This window comes from Misgurnus anguillicaudatus, chromosome 8 (assembly GCF_027580225.2).
Source record: "Misgurnus anguillicaudatus chromosome 8, ASM2758022v2, whole genome shotgun sequence".
Lineage (NCBI taxonomy): Eukaryota > Metazoa > Chordata > Actinopteri > Cypriniformes > Cobitidae > Misgurnus > Misgurnus anguillicaudatus.
In genome coordinates, this window is record NC_073344.2 from 38,503,022 (window position 1) to 38,517,461 (window position 14,440).

Below are 14,440 nucleotides of genomic sequence, written 5' to 3' on the forward strand. Positions count from 1 at the left end.
AGAAAAAAATAAATGGATGTTTTGCTAGACTACTTTAGATGACAGAAAAAATATTTACTAAAAATATTAATGTATAATAATAATGAAAAAAAATTAGGAAAATTATGTGTCCATGCCTGATGTTCTCATCCTCCGCAACACTTTTTGAGAACAGTTTAAGCACACATACAGAATTTTAATTTAGTTTGATTTAGTTTGATTTTGAGTGACCAAGCACATGGACCAGTTACTTCAAGATGGCTACCAGGTAAGATAATTTTTTTACAGTTAATTTGAAATATTGTCTTGTCAGAATGCTTACACGACATTTTGATTATCATTACCGCAACAGATGCTATTAAATGTAAATTAAATTAATAGAAGCATAATACTTTGATTTTAAATGCATGTGCAGAATCTCCAAATTATGTTCTTTCAGGTTTGTCATGTCATTTTGAAAATATGTCAGTGTTGATGTTTTCTGACTGTTGCGGTAATGAGATTTTTTAGGACTAATTTTTTAAATTATGTTACAAAAAGTGTTAAATGATAAGTAAAAGTTTTTTAATTAATGTTCCCATTTACTCCAGACTTTGTTTTTCAATGTCTGGTGGGAAAAAAGTAAATTTAAGCAATTTTTACATTTTCATGCTTGACATTTTTAAAACCAAGTTTTCGTGAGAATCACCCAAGTATCAAAAGTTGAAGACAACAACACAGTAAGGTGTAAAATTATTTGCTAAAAACACATTATATTAAAACATTTCTTAAACTGAAAACAAATTTACTGCCTCTCTTGCAGACCTGCGGCTGACTCATTGTCACGGACTATGTGAAAATGTCTGTCCAACCTTCCGACTTGTAAATGTGTAAATAAACACAGTCTACTTCCATTCAACCCTCAGACAGTCATCCCTTGAGAAGCTTTATCATGCTCCTATCACATCCAAGATGTCTCATTTCCACATGTAGCATGCATTATTCTGCATGGCTGTGAAAGTAGGTCATACACACACGACACAACCACATCCACTCACTCATACCTGACACCATTAACCGGCTCATATTGGAGATGGGGCAGTGGGGTGGATAGTCAGAAACAGTTCAGGCCCTCCAGCCATGAGTCTTAAGATCTATCTAGTCGAAAACAATATCCAGCTAACACCTGTGAAGATCACTCAGGAGATCATAACTTTTCTGGAGGAAGCGGATTAAAAATATGTCTCAATGTATAAAACTAAATTAGTCTTTATTACTTCCTCTAGACCTTGCAAAAAATGTGTATAAACAATTTTAATAAGCATTTATCTGAAACAGAAGGGGCAAAGTGTGGCAAAAAACTACAGAGGCAGTTTAAGGGAAATATCTGGAAATTAGTAATAAAAAAATCAACAACTAAAAAAAATATCCCAAAGACAATACAATGACCATGTTTTGGTATGGAAAAAAGATCAAGATAACAAAACAAGAACTGTTATTACTGCAGTCACTGCCAGCGTCATAAATGCAAGATTAGCTTATCCTCGCAAGCAAACTAAGGTGACGTCGTCCCCTGTGCTTTGTTGTACAAGTTCCATAACTACCTTTAAAGGTGCATTGTGTAAGTGTTAGAAGGATCTCTTGACAGAAATGCAATATAATATGCATAACTATATTTTCGTCTTTGTAGTTTTCAATAGAACTACAGGACCGCGACCCGACGGTTGGAAATTTCTTTAGTGCGGTTTTGGCTGATAGAGGGCTGCAAAGCGAATGTGAAAGTGCCGTTCACCCTGTTTCGAGTGGATGACCGCCGGAACCTTTTTGGAAACGTTATTTTAAAGTAAAAAAAACTCTTTGGTGTTGCTTTAAACAGACAAACTGTTCTATTGATCGTGTTTTGTCTCTACGTTGTCTTAGACGACTCCACGTTCGTCCTGCGGTGGCTACCATATGCGTTTTAAAATTGAGGGCTGAGCTGTTGATTGCAATTTGCAATTTCACCATTAGATCCCACTAAAAATTACACACACCACCTTTAAGCACCGAAAAACATCCACATGCCGAGCATCATGAACACTAGAGTTGTTCCGATTCCGATACCAGTATCGGAAATGCGGCTGGTACCACAAAAAATTCTGGCACCGAAATCGGCAAGTACTTGAACCCATGTACCGATCCGATATCATTTTCTTAATAAACCAAGTTATGCCCGTTACAGCTACACTAAACCTAACGCTGCAAAGCGAAACTCATTTCTTCTTCGCTGCTCTGAATGCAAACACCAGGAAGTTACCACACGCATGAAGCAACCACTGTTTACTTAGAGCAGCAAAAAAAAATAAAGCATGCAGCCGTATGTCCGCTGTTTGTTAGTATTTCAGACTAATAAAACATCGACATGTCTCAACGGAATCCGCGCCCGCAGATTTCTGCGGAGAACTCCACGGATTTAATGCGCGTGATTGACAAGCACACATGCCCCGCGCATGAGCATGTTTGTGACCAGTACGTCATTGACAACAAGCACACATACATAGCCTTGCGTGTTTGTGAGCAGCATTGGCAAGTACATAAACCCTGCGCGTGCTGTTTGCTGTGATTGTTTTAAATGATAAGAGCATTTGGAACATCTCTAATGAACACCACCGATATGCCCCGTTGTTCCCGCGCTGAGCGTTTGTTTGTATCATATTTTATGATGATGTCACGGCAGTGGAGGCGGCGCTACTGTAATGATAAGTCTATAATCCCACCTGCTCTGAATCGGCACTAAACTCCAATGGAAATGCAAACCGAGCCAAAGTAAAGCAAGCTGAGCCCTGCCGTGTGGGACAGCACCGGGCCGCACTATCCAATGGAAAAGCATCATAAGTGAACAAAAGACAACCATCACAGAAGCATACTAAAGGAGGCATGTTAATAAGGCAGGTATAGGACCCCAACATACTAGCAGCAGTAAACCAAGTCATAAATTAATCATAAAACACCAGGGGCTGTTTAAGGACAGCAGTTTTCCTATAAACAGGACCCATCTGGGAGTACACTCTGCAGGAAAATATAATGCTGACTCTGCACTGCCGTTTCACACCCTGATCCCACAGAGCCAGGTGAACAGTAATCTAAAAGACTTGATCCTGCTTCAGGTTAACACAGCAATGCTAACTGACCTGACCTGAACTAATACTTATAAGAAGAGACAACGTCTTAACACGTGCAAAGTCAGGCTGAGTCACGAAACGATTGATAGGCTAAAAATAAATCTTAATGGAGACAAGTGTGACCTAATTTCAATCCCAGCTTTGCTATTAAAGCAAAACTATAGTGATAAAGGTTGATTCTTCTAAAACATAACAAATATTTATGTGAATCATTTATTTGATTACTGTCTTTAGAAGACAGTGCTGTTATTTCAGGATAATGTTACTTTGATTTACATTACTGGTGAGTTTTTAAATTCTTTCTGTAGTTAAAAATTAATATAAATGTTACTTTGTTGATGTGATTGGTTACGTTTGTGATGTTGGAAATCAAGCCAATTGTAAACCGTGGGAATGAGATTGTCTCCAAGTTTATGGAGAAAATACTCAGCAGCAATGGCGTTGAATGATGAACTTGCACATGGTTTGTCTTAAAGCAAATTAAAAACACCACATTGACACAGTAACACAGTATCAAGAGACTGACTAAGTTGTACAAAGAGTTTAAAATGAATATTGGCTGATAATGATCGATTTGTGAATTTCTATAAAGTTTCAGGCAAAGGCGCTGTTTGCAGAGGAAATATTACACAATTGGAAGATCATTATCTAATTGGTAAGAATGTATTTTTTCTAATGAGCTTTGAAGAACTGGAATGTCTCTGGAATCTGAGGAATGTGGAAGCGGCTAATTATCTAAGGTGCTCTCCCACCCCACACACACAGAAAGGAGTATTACTACGTAATGCGGTATATGGTTGTTAGCCTTATTAACACAGTCCTGAAGTAAAATTGAGCTGTATCCAAAACAGCTTTAAATTCCAAATGTAGCTTAAAATCATGTAATTTTTACTAAATGAGATTTTACAATCCAATAACCTAGACTAGAGGTGTTCTTGTAGATTAATTGGTAGAACATTGCATTAGCAGTGCAAAGGTCATGGGTTCAATTCTCAGGGACCACACATATGAAGAAATGTACCTTATATGTAATGAACATCAATTTGGATAAATGAGACAAAATGCTTGCATACAAAGATGAATTGATTGAAATGTTTCCAAATTTTACAAGGTTAACATTCAGTTTTAAAGCAAAAGTTCATTCACTAGTCATTCTGTTTGACAATATGAGACAGGCCTGTTTAGCAGACCGTCTTTTAGCAGGGCCTCAAAGGTTCACCTCAAAGGCACGGATGGTGTGTGGTTAATGGGCAGGCAGATTATTCATTGAAGTCGATCTTAAACTCCAGATCATCTACCACAAGCTTTACATTACCATATTTGTGACGGTAGGGGTGACGCCCTCACAGACGACCTGCTGTCGCAACACAGTCAGATAATGGATTTGTAATAACAAAGAATAGATGCAAGTGTGTTCCTCTAAACAGTGCAAAAGAAAAGGCAAGTGGGGAAAACTGTCACTGTGTGTGACAGCATGCATTATCAGCAAAATGAATACAACAGGCTAAGAGAAGCAATACATCACTAAATGGGGATTCAAGCCTGCCAGCTTTCAGAATAGTCTTCATTAAGCTGCATGCATGCAGCAAAATGAAACAAACACAGGCGCCATGCGAAGTGGCAGCTAAACATCACCTTCCTGCCCAAAACAAACATGCATTCCTCCAACCCCCGTCCTAGGTCCATAACAGCAAACACAGCATCCCCCTGCCTCATCACGTCTACATAAAGCTAACAAATAAGAGAGAGAGAGAGAGAGAGAGAGAGAGAGAAGCTTTTATTACCGTCTGGTGGGCATCCGTTAACGCTCTCCGTGCTTGACTGTGAAATGCCGGTTTCAGATCTCCGCTGAGATCCGAGCAGGCCGTTCTTTCGCAGTGCCCGGTTGCTGGGGCTGCTCAACGGTGTGGATGTCCCGTCTCGCTTTGAGAAAATCCCACTGAAAAACCGAATGAGTTTACGCTCCTGTCCGCTAGAACGAAAGCCTGTCCCTCTGATAAAACCCTCTTTTTCCACTAAAGATTTCTCTGTCAGCTTGAGCAGGTCGCTGTTGTCCAGTGTGCGGTTTTTGCCCTTGGCCCTATCTTTGCGCCCCAGCTCCGTCATGGAGTCCGTTTTGCACAGGACCTCAGCTACATCCAACGTGTTGCGCTTCTCAGCAGACTCGGACTCAAAAGCTGGATTTTGCAGAACCATGCCGGTCTGGTCCTGGTTTTGTTCTCCATCGTGACCAATGCAGCCCGAGCTGCTGTGATGTTTCTCCTTGGAGAGAGCCCGTATACGAATCAACTCGCCACCAGTCCAGTGGCGAAAGCTAAAACTTCGTCGCAGCAGGCTTGGATGCCTCTTTGCTGGTGGGGTTTCAGGTGCCGGCTTGGGCGATTTCCCATTGCCTTTAGCCAGCAATGAGGAAATGCAGCTCTCTTTGGCTGTCCTGACACACTTCTGCAAGTCTTGTGCTTCCTCTGAGGCCTGGGTCTCATCTGACCATATACAAACTGGTTCCTCTGTGCTTCTGGAGGTCTTGAGAATTTTTTTCACATTGCATGTGTTTTCCCCATTACCAGCAGTTGTGATTTCTGTACGTTTAACATCATTTTCAGCTATTTTCTGTGCCTGCACATTATTTTTGTGCATTGGTGCCCTATTTTCACTGCCCTTCTGAACTTGTTCTGCCAAAATGCATGTTTCACTTAATTCCCTGCTTTTCTGTGAAGGCTGTGCCCTCTTTGATATTTTAAACCTCCCCAGCTCCAGATGTCCAGTGCTAAATGTTCTAAAATTCCTCATGTATGAATGCGTGTTAAATTCGTCCGTTTCGTCCTCCACTTCTTTCAGTTCACCCAGCGGGTAGGTACGCTGAACCTCACAGGATCCCTCCCGCCGGTACGCGCTCACTTTCGGATTCTCGAGGCGCCGGTGCGCCGACCCTCCGCCGTCCTGCAGATTCTCCTTCTTCACTAATGTCAAAGAGATCCGGTAAACGGTTTTCCTTTGTGGCGTACCCCGCTCCATCCTTTCCGGATACCTACCATCAAGCAAGTACATTCTCTGGTAATCAAATCCAAATGAATTCACATCTGAGGTTGTATCACCCACCGTGGGAAACAGCTGAGTACATAATAATAAAAACAATAGCGCAAAATAATCTTCAAGTCATGTAGTGAGTTGGCCGGACAAGTCAAGTTAATTCTCCTTTAGTTTTTCCTGTGTGGCTTGTGTCTGCGCGTTCACAACATCCAGAAAAGCCTAAATCCTGTCCGGTGCGAATCCTGTCACCGCGTACACGCTAAAATGTGCTTGACAAAAAAACTGCTTCAGTTTCAGGCTTCCCGCTGCGAGGCTTATCTGTCTGACGGAAAATGTTATTGCAACACTGTCTTCCACATGCAGAAGAGTTTGGTCGCTCCTATTGTGCCCGTGCATCCCCGCCGCGTCTCCAGCTTGCTCCCTTTGCGCCGGACCGAGCTCGCTATTGTTTCCCGCCGCCGTGCGTTTAAACTCCCATTCAGATGAAACGCGCACGACCCGATGAGCGCGCTCCGAGAGAACAAGAGACCCGGGAAACGAAACACAGACGGACAACAGCGAGGGCTACGGATCCATATCCGTCTCTCTCCTCTGTTTCTCAGCCCTGTGTGCTGGATATATACAAACAAATCATGCAGTTAGAGCCAAAGCGGAAGTAAAACCAGGAGCGGATTTCTTATGGATCGGTTGCGCACTGCTGATGTTACAGGCGACTTGCATCATTTACAAAGAAGAACAGGATAAATTCCTAGCATGAAACACATTCCAGCGTTGTACATTAATCAGCAGATTAAAAACTCATTTCGGCACGGTTTTGTAACTATTACGTATTCGTAATGCCTACAAGCAAGATCAATATGTACACGTGAAGTAAATACTATTTAACAAACGCAGATGCGTAAACCCGTGCTTTATATCGAAATAAAATATAAACACATGTGTATTTGGTTTTATGTGGCTAGCCTACCTTTGATGTCAACACACAGGGATCCGCTCCGGGACACAGTATTATCCGGCGGGCACGCGTGGGTGGGGTTTCTCTCTGTCTATCAAAAACCTTTAAACCCACCCGGGCTCACAGGCGAAAGATGAGGCATACGGCAAACACATTAGTTTGTTTGCAAAGGTTATGCAGCTTGAAACCAACATTACCATGAGATTAAAGTTGTATTGATGCTTTGGCACTAAATAAAAAATATTTATATGACATGTGTAGTTTCATTCCATTGGATTTGGCTCTAAACATTTTATTTATTAAAGCAGTCTCTGAAACTATAAACTATATACCTTTAAAGGGGACATATTATGAAATTCTGACTTTTTCCATGTTTAAGCACTTGGTTCCACAGCCCTTCTTTTAACCTAGAAAATGTGAAAAAGAACAGCCCAGTAACTCAGTTTCGGTAAACCATTCTCTGCAAGCATGTGAAAAAATAGGTCAATGAAATTTGGCTCCTCTTGTGATGTCAGAAGGAGATACTACCCTCCCTTAATCTGCTATACAAACTATACAACCACGGCACTGCCATTTAGTGCAGAGATCATCTCATTTGCATTTAAAAGGACACACCCAAAAACTGCACATTTTTGGTCACACCTACAAAGTGCTAATTTTAACATGCTGTATCTATATGGTATTTTGAGCTAGAACTTCACATACGTAGGCTACTCTGAGGACACCAAAAATGTATTGTACATCTTAAAAAAGTCTTGTGAAATGTCCCCTTGAAAAATACAATAAATAAATGCCTAATGACAGTGGCATACAGGTCCAGACTGCTTTACCAAGCAGTCAAATAATATGAGTTGAGCAGCACTTTCATCTGCCCTCTGGCTACCTCTCTATCACCCCTTTCTCTCTCTGAGGAGAGAGGTGTGGGTGTTGTAGATTACCCCTTTAACCCTGCTCAAATCTGTGCATCTTCTATTTACAAAAAAAACCTCCAGCCTGGCATGTGGAATCGTTACAGAGATTTAGGGGGATTAGAAGAAGCTCATTAGGATCTGTTTCTGCACCATCATCTTTCCCTACCCTTACCAATGGGAACCTCAGCTGCCTGGTCCAGCCTTCATCTACTCCTATACTATCTTCATTTTCATCCCTCTTTTGTCCAAAGATGTAATTATAGTGTGCTAAATAAATTATATAATAAAGTACAGAAAAAGATACAAATCCGGTTTTGGGAAAACCTTTTATTAAAAGCATTCAATCGGATGATTAGAATAAACGGAAAATATCCAATGCACCAAGATAATCCAGCTTGCAGTAAGCAAATATGGAATCTTTCCTTTGTCTGCAGACAACTAAAACAAGTTCCCTTTCTTTCAAATCAGCAATACTTCCTTAGTAACAACTAAAAACGGAAAAACAGAATTAAACACTGGATGCTGTGTCCATTCAAATGACCTATATTTGCTACAAAGTGACAGCACATTTCTCTGAAAGGTTTGAATGCCTTTTATTTCCCCTCAAAACAAACGTGTCAAGCTTTCCATAATTTCTTTTTGTCAAGTAGGATTTGGAGGGTTTGGGTGGGGGTTACATTTGCTTTTTGTCTGCTACTTCCACATACCAAATATGCCCTCTCCAAAGCTACTATGATTGCAGGGCTTCAAACCTGTGTACCACCAATGCTGTATAAAATCAGTTCAGGAAAATGATACACCCCAGTACATGCGTAATACCAACTTCAAACATACCTCACCCTTTTATCACAGCCAAAAGACTGTCACAAAGAGACAAAAGCTTAGAAGCTTCAATGTGCACTGTACAATCTAATGCAATGCATGGTACTCACACGTTCTTGCCTCAATGTAGCAGCATGACTTCATAACTCCTGAATACTTAAACATGAAGAAAGAAATATAAGGTACACATGTAACATATGAAATATATAACGGTGAGCTTACACAGAGGTAATGAGGAGAACAATAAGCATATTTCTGTGTCCATTAATCTTTATGCAAGCGGTTGAATTAACAATAATGTAGGGTTAGAGTCATTTAAACAGCATGTGGCACAGCTGGGTGACCCAGAAGCCCTGAATGATTGCAAAAAAATTCTCCAGTGTAAGATATCTGACTGCATGAAATAAAAGCAGTACTGTTATATCTACAATTTCAAACAGACTTGAAAATATAGAGTGGATGTTCGACAGTCATTTTGTTTAAAAGAACAGTTTACAGTCTCATCAATAGCTCACCTACACTGTAAAAAAATTCTGTAGAAATTGCAGCTGGGTTGCCGGTAATTTACCGTAGATTTACATTTATGTTATTTACTGGCAAGAGTTTGTTCAAAGCCAAATGAACATCAAACACCCACAAGTCTTCGTCTTTACAGAGTAAAACCAAAAAAACAGCATCAAGCTAAACATTCTGGGAAACAAAATCTGAAGCAAAAAACAGAAAAGGGTTGATGATGATTTCTGATTCCCAGAATGCGTTGCATGAGGCTGTTATTGTAACTTTGCATATCGATAACATGTACTAACACACACTTGCACATATAAAATCACGAAAATAAAAATGGGGGCTTTTTTAAAGCAAGATTTAGATATCACACTTGAGCTATTGCCTGTGAACCAGAAATATTACTCCAAGCTAATTGTATACAAATTTCAAGCTCTTGCACTCCAATTTACAGCCCTGCAACAAAGAGATGGATATCCATTTCAGAGCACATGTTGTTTAAATTATTCTGGATAATTTTTTCTCATGGCCAAGAAAGACAATGAAATCTGATAGAGCAGCCCAGACCGTGAAAGCTGTTTAATGAAATGATATTTCAAGAGCTCCGATACTGAGGATATACATCAATAGACCACCTGTCTTCTAAGCAAGCCAAAAGAATGTGTAAGTGCTTTAAACTACACATGTTAAATCTTTTTCAAGGGAAGGAGCCAAGAAATCATTAAGTATTGTATAGTGGAAAACTAACTAATTCAGAATCTGAGAGTCAAATGCATGATTATCCTCAAGTATGAATTAATACGTAACATTCAAAATATATAAATGACAAACAGAAAGATAACCGTAAAACATCATTCATTCTTGCATATTTCGACGCCAGTGGGCAGTTTACCAAGGTGCCCTATAACACAGTACAACCAGCAAGTTTACTGCAATGACAGTGAAACCTCAGCACTCAGCATAGATGCGCAAGGCCAATGTATCCTTCTTTAACCAGCTCAGCCCTGAGAGAGGGAAAGAAGATTCAAAGAGCAGGATGAAACCCTGGGTTACACTTGCTCTTTTCACACAGACATTACGGAAAATACACGGGAAATGCGTCCGGGATCGTTAGATTTTTGGTTCATTCACACTGCCAATGATTTGCCGGAATCTGTGCATTCACATTTCACACAGATACTATAAATATCCCGGAAAGACACGTGAAGTTAAGTCCTGCACTTGGCAGTTTTTTTCTCCGCAGTGTCTGAAGTTTGCTTATTTTTCATTATTTTTCTCTCTACCACTCATGTGCATTTTTGTTTATGATCAGACAAGGAGTGCGTGATGCTGGTGAATGATCTCAGCTTTGTTGAGCTCCCATCAGTCCAGTGTGCAGATATTTCTCTTGTGAATGTAAGTGTGCATTTAAAAAAAAAAACGTTTTGAAGAGCTGAACTTATATCTTGTCGCGATGACGCACGTGCATTTTTGTTTATTATAAACTCATATAAGCGCATGACACGCTATTCTTTAATGCTGGTGAATGATCTCCGATTCAGCACGAAGAGTAACAATCTACCTGAAATCTGCTTCAGTCCAGTTTGCAGACATTTCTCGTCGTGAATGTTAATCTCCATGTAAACCCCTCGTTTTAAAAAGCTGAACCATAACTTCTGTCCTCACTACGACACGCCCCTTACAGCATTATTTCTGCGTCTCATTCACACTGAGGGTTTTCCTGGTATCTTATGGCAATGTTACTAGGTCCTCTTTCCGGGAGTGATCCCAGAACATTTACGAGACGTGTTTGCATTCACACAGAAGCTTGTCTGCCAATTTAACAGCTTTTTTCTGGGACCAAAGTGCTGTGGGAATGAGGTTTTGGTAAAAGTAAGGATTCATTTGGAGTGATCCGATTATGAGCGGATAGCAATCAAAATAGGTGTTAACAGGGCCCTGTATAATGAAAACCATGTATGTCCATTTTGCCGATTTTGAGATTTTTCGACGGATTGAATGTCCAGGTTCATTTCTGTACAGTATGCTTCACATATCTAAATGGCCAATGAAAAGTTGTGAAATCATGTCATCTGATTATTTCACGTATATCCATTTGGTGTCAAAGCTGTCAATCACACCGCGTATTTCCCGCCCTGTGAAAGAATCTCGCCAGTTAATATTAAATAAAGTAGGCTATTTAATAAACTGAGCGTATTCATCTGTCAATATAAAACGCGACTTGGCCATTCTAATTAATGATCGGAAGAACGCGTATCGACCACCGTTACTATCAAATATGCACGTATGTCCATTTAAACTTAATTTTGGTCAAATGTGGATTATATCATTACACTGGCAAGAATATGGTTACATGCAAACATGCTGTACCAAGTATAACAACGCTACATTCAACTGCTTTTGAAATATGGTGTTTATTCACTTCCTGAAAAGTAATCGTTTTGGACATACGTGAGTTTCATCGGCCAGCGACGATATGCTACTGTATATGCCTCTGTTTTTAACTCTTTCCTGCCATTGATAAGTAAACTCGTCAATTAAGAGAAAACGCTTCCCTGCCAATGACAAGTTTTTCCGGCAATCCGTATTTCCGCCATTATCCACCAGGTGGCACTCATACCCAACTTATAAAACCCGAAAGTAGGGCAAACAGTTCAAACTCTGTGTATGTTTTGATGATCGCACTGAATCTGATCTCTATCAAAAGTCCTTCACAAAATGTAATTATCTCAGCTATTTGCTCAAAATGTGGCATATTTGAAGAAACCTATTGGAAAGGTGATAAAAAGAGAACAAATGTTTTTTTTTTTAAAGCAGAGGGTCTGTTCTTTCATTTGATATATTGTTATCTGTATATTTAAAGAAGAACATTTTCTGAAAGGCATTAAACTTTTGTAAAATCAAAAAGGCTGGCGCTGGCTGGCAACGTTTAAAAAAACGCTGGTGGGGAAAGAGTTAAAGAAGAGCATGGTGTAAAAATTCTTATATTCCCAAGGAGGAAAGAAAGACAAACAGGTTTATAACAACATGAGTGTGAGTTAATGATTACGTAATCACCCAAAGTCAATAATATTATAACACGAACCAGAATTTGTAAATAAAAGAAAGAGAAATCAAACAGGGTGTAAAGAGAAACACAGGAACACAAAGATACAAGGGAGGGAAGGAACAGTGAAAGATGAACATGACTTTACCAGGTATTCTGTGGCCCATTTGCTTCAACCGGTACGCTTGGAAAGACCCTCGGGAGAGAGACTTTCATCTAAGATAAAAGGCTTAGGGAAAAAATCCCTGTTTAGTGCTCCGCTCCAGCAGCAGAGCGTCGACAGACCCTGTGACTGGCAGGTTTCATCACCCCTGCACTATGTAAGGTCACTGATACAGACCACAGATTTTTCACAGGTGCACCTTGCTCAGAATCTCTGCTCAACTTTATTAACTAAAGCTTAGAGAGAAGAGTGTCACAGCTTTTGAGAGGAATGTGTGAGAAAACAAGACCCTACTCCTTGTCTTGTTCACTGTTTTACACAACATCAAAAAACCTGCCAATGCACAACAGACTGGCAGATTGAGACAGAAAAAAGGAGAAAAGAGTCATCTCTGTGACAGAAAAAAAACTGAATTTAAAGCGGATGTCTTCAACCTTTCCAGGTCATGGTGGCTGGCTATATATAGTAAAACGTTCAGAGTTAGTAAAAAAGGGTAATTTTGTATGTTAAAGTCCCCATAAAATCAATATTAAAAGTTTTTTAGCATTTACTAATGTGAACAAATAACCTTTTTGTAAAGTGTTACAGAAAGTTGTTTTTCATATTATTCAGTACACACAAACGAATAATCCACACAGCAAAATCACTACTGTTAAATGTACACTACAGGTGTTTATATGAGTACCACCATACCTGGTGATACCCATATACACCAGCAGTGTACATTTAACAGTAGTGATTTTGCTGCGCAGGGTCTGTTCTGCTCACACAACAGCTTACAGTCTCAGCTCTAATACAATAATGTATGAATATAAACCTGAACGAGCAACTCGAGTCAAACTCGTGTACAATTCGCACAAGATGCCTGTAACTATAGTGAGAGTCGTAAATTTACTGTACCTTTATCAACAACGTATTATTTTACAATGGAGGCAGCGCTGAGGTGTTATTTTATGCGCAATGTTATTCAAGTTTAACCAAAGCATGGTGCGCAACATGCGTATATTACACAATAACAAAACTCAAGCTCACTGAAGATAAACAGTCAGTGATGAAATAAGAATAATAAATAATAATTTATTTTTAAAGGAACAGTATGTAGGATTGTGGCAAAAACTGGTACTGCAATCACACAACTGGTGGCCAATACACAACATGACAACATAAACATCAGTTGAGGGCTGCAACTCCACTTTTTAAATGACAATATCCTGGCCGGACCATTGTTGTCAGTGATTTAAGTATTTAAAATGAAATTTTTTTCTTAATGTCTAGTGACATATCAGGGCCATTTTATAATTAATTGATATAAATTTCTTACATACTGTTCCTTTAATAATGGAGAAAATACTACGAGTTAAGTATGTGCGATCAATCTAGTAGTTTTTTTTTTTACAAAGAAAAACATTAGTTTTAAATTAGTTATATTTTAGGATATGTCAGTGCAAGCAGTTTTCAGTTAAAACACCTTAAACCAGTGGTTCTTAACTGATGTGGCACTGGCCATGGGACCCACATTTGAAGGAATTTGAATCGAGCAAATTAATCTCTCAATAATTGTTAACGCACACAAGTACTGTCCCAATTGACTTAACATAAGACATATCAATTGTAAGAAAAAGGCTGTTCCAATTCAGATGCTTATTCAAACCCAGTTGTGGCCTCCAAATGAGCCCTTTTCCAGTGAAATGAAGGTGGATGCGCACCTGTGACATTAAAATAAACATTCACAACTGTAGTTAAATACAAGTGTATATTTAGCAAATTTAAGGTCCTTGTCACTGTTTTACTATTACAAATGATGTTTTAATGATGTGAATTAATATTATTGCTGTAATACTGTGCATGTTGCGTTTTACTTTTATATATTTCTAAGGTTGGTGAATTTGA

The 14,440-nt window shown here is 39.4% G+C and overlaps 1 protein-coding gene across 4 annotated transcripts in view; it reads right to left on the reverse strand.

The window, feature by feature from the left end:
* Positions 1-14,440, reverse strand: part of agap1 (ArfGAP with GTPase domain, ankyrin repeat and PH domain 1) — a 216,578-nt gene that overhangs the window by 143,653 nt on the left and 58,485 nt on the right. The window contains exon 1 of one of the 4 annotated variants that reach the window (XM_073870883.1): positions 4,904-6,776. The exons of 2 other annotated variants lie outside the window; for them this stretch is intronic. In XM_073870883.1, the coding sequence (XP_073726984.1) occupies positions 4,904-6,167 (1,264 nt within the window). In that variant the 5' untranslated portion in view covers positions 6,168-6,776. Of the gene's footprint in view, positions 1-4,903; positions 6,777-14,440 lie in introns of those variants that run through there. One more of the 4 variants, XM_073870884.1, reaches the window with a different exon arrangement.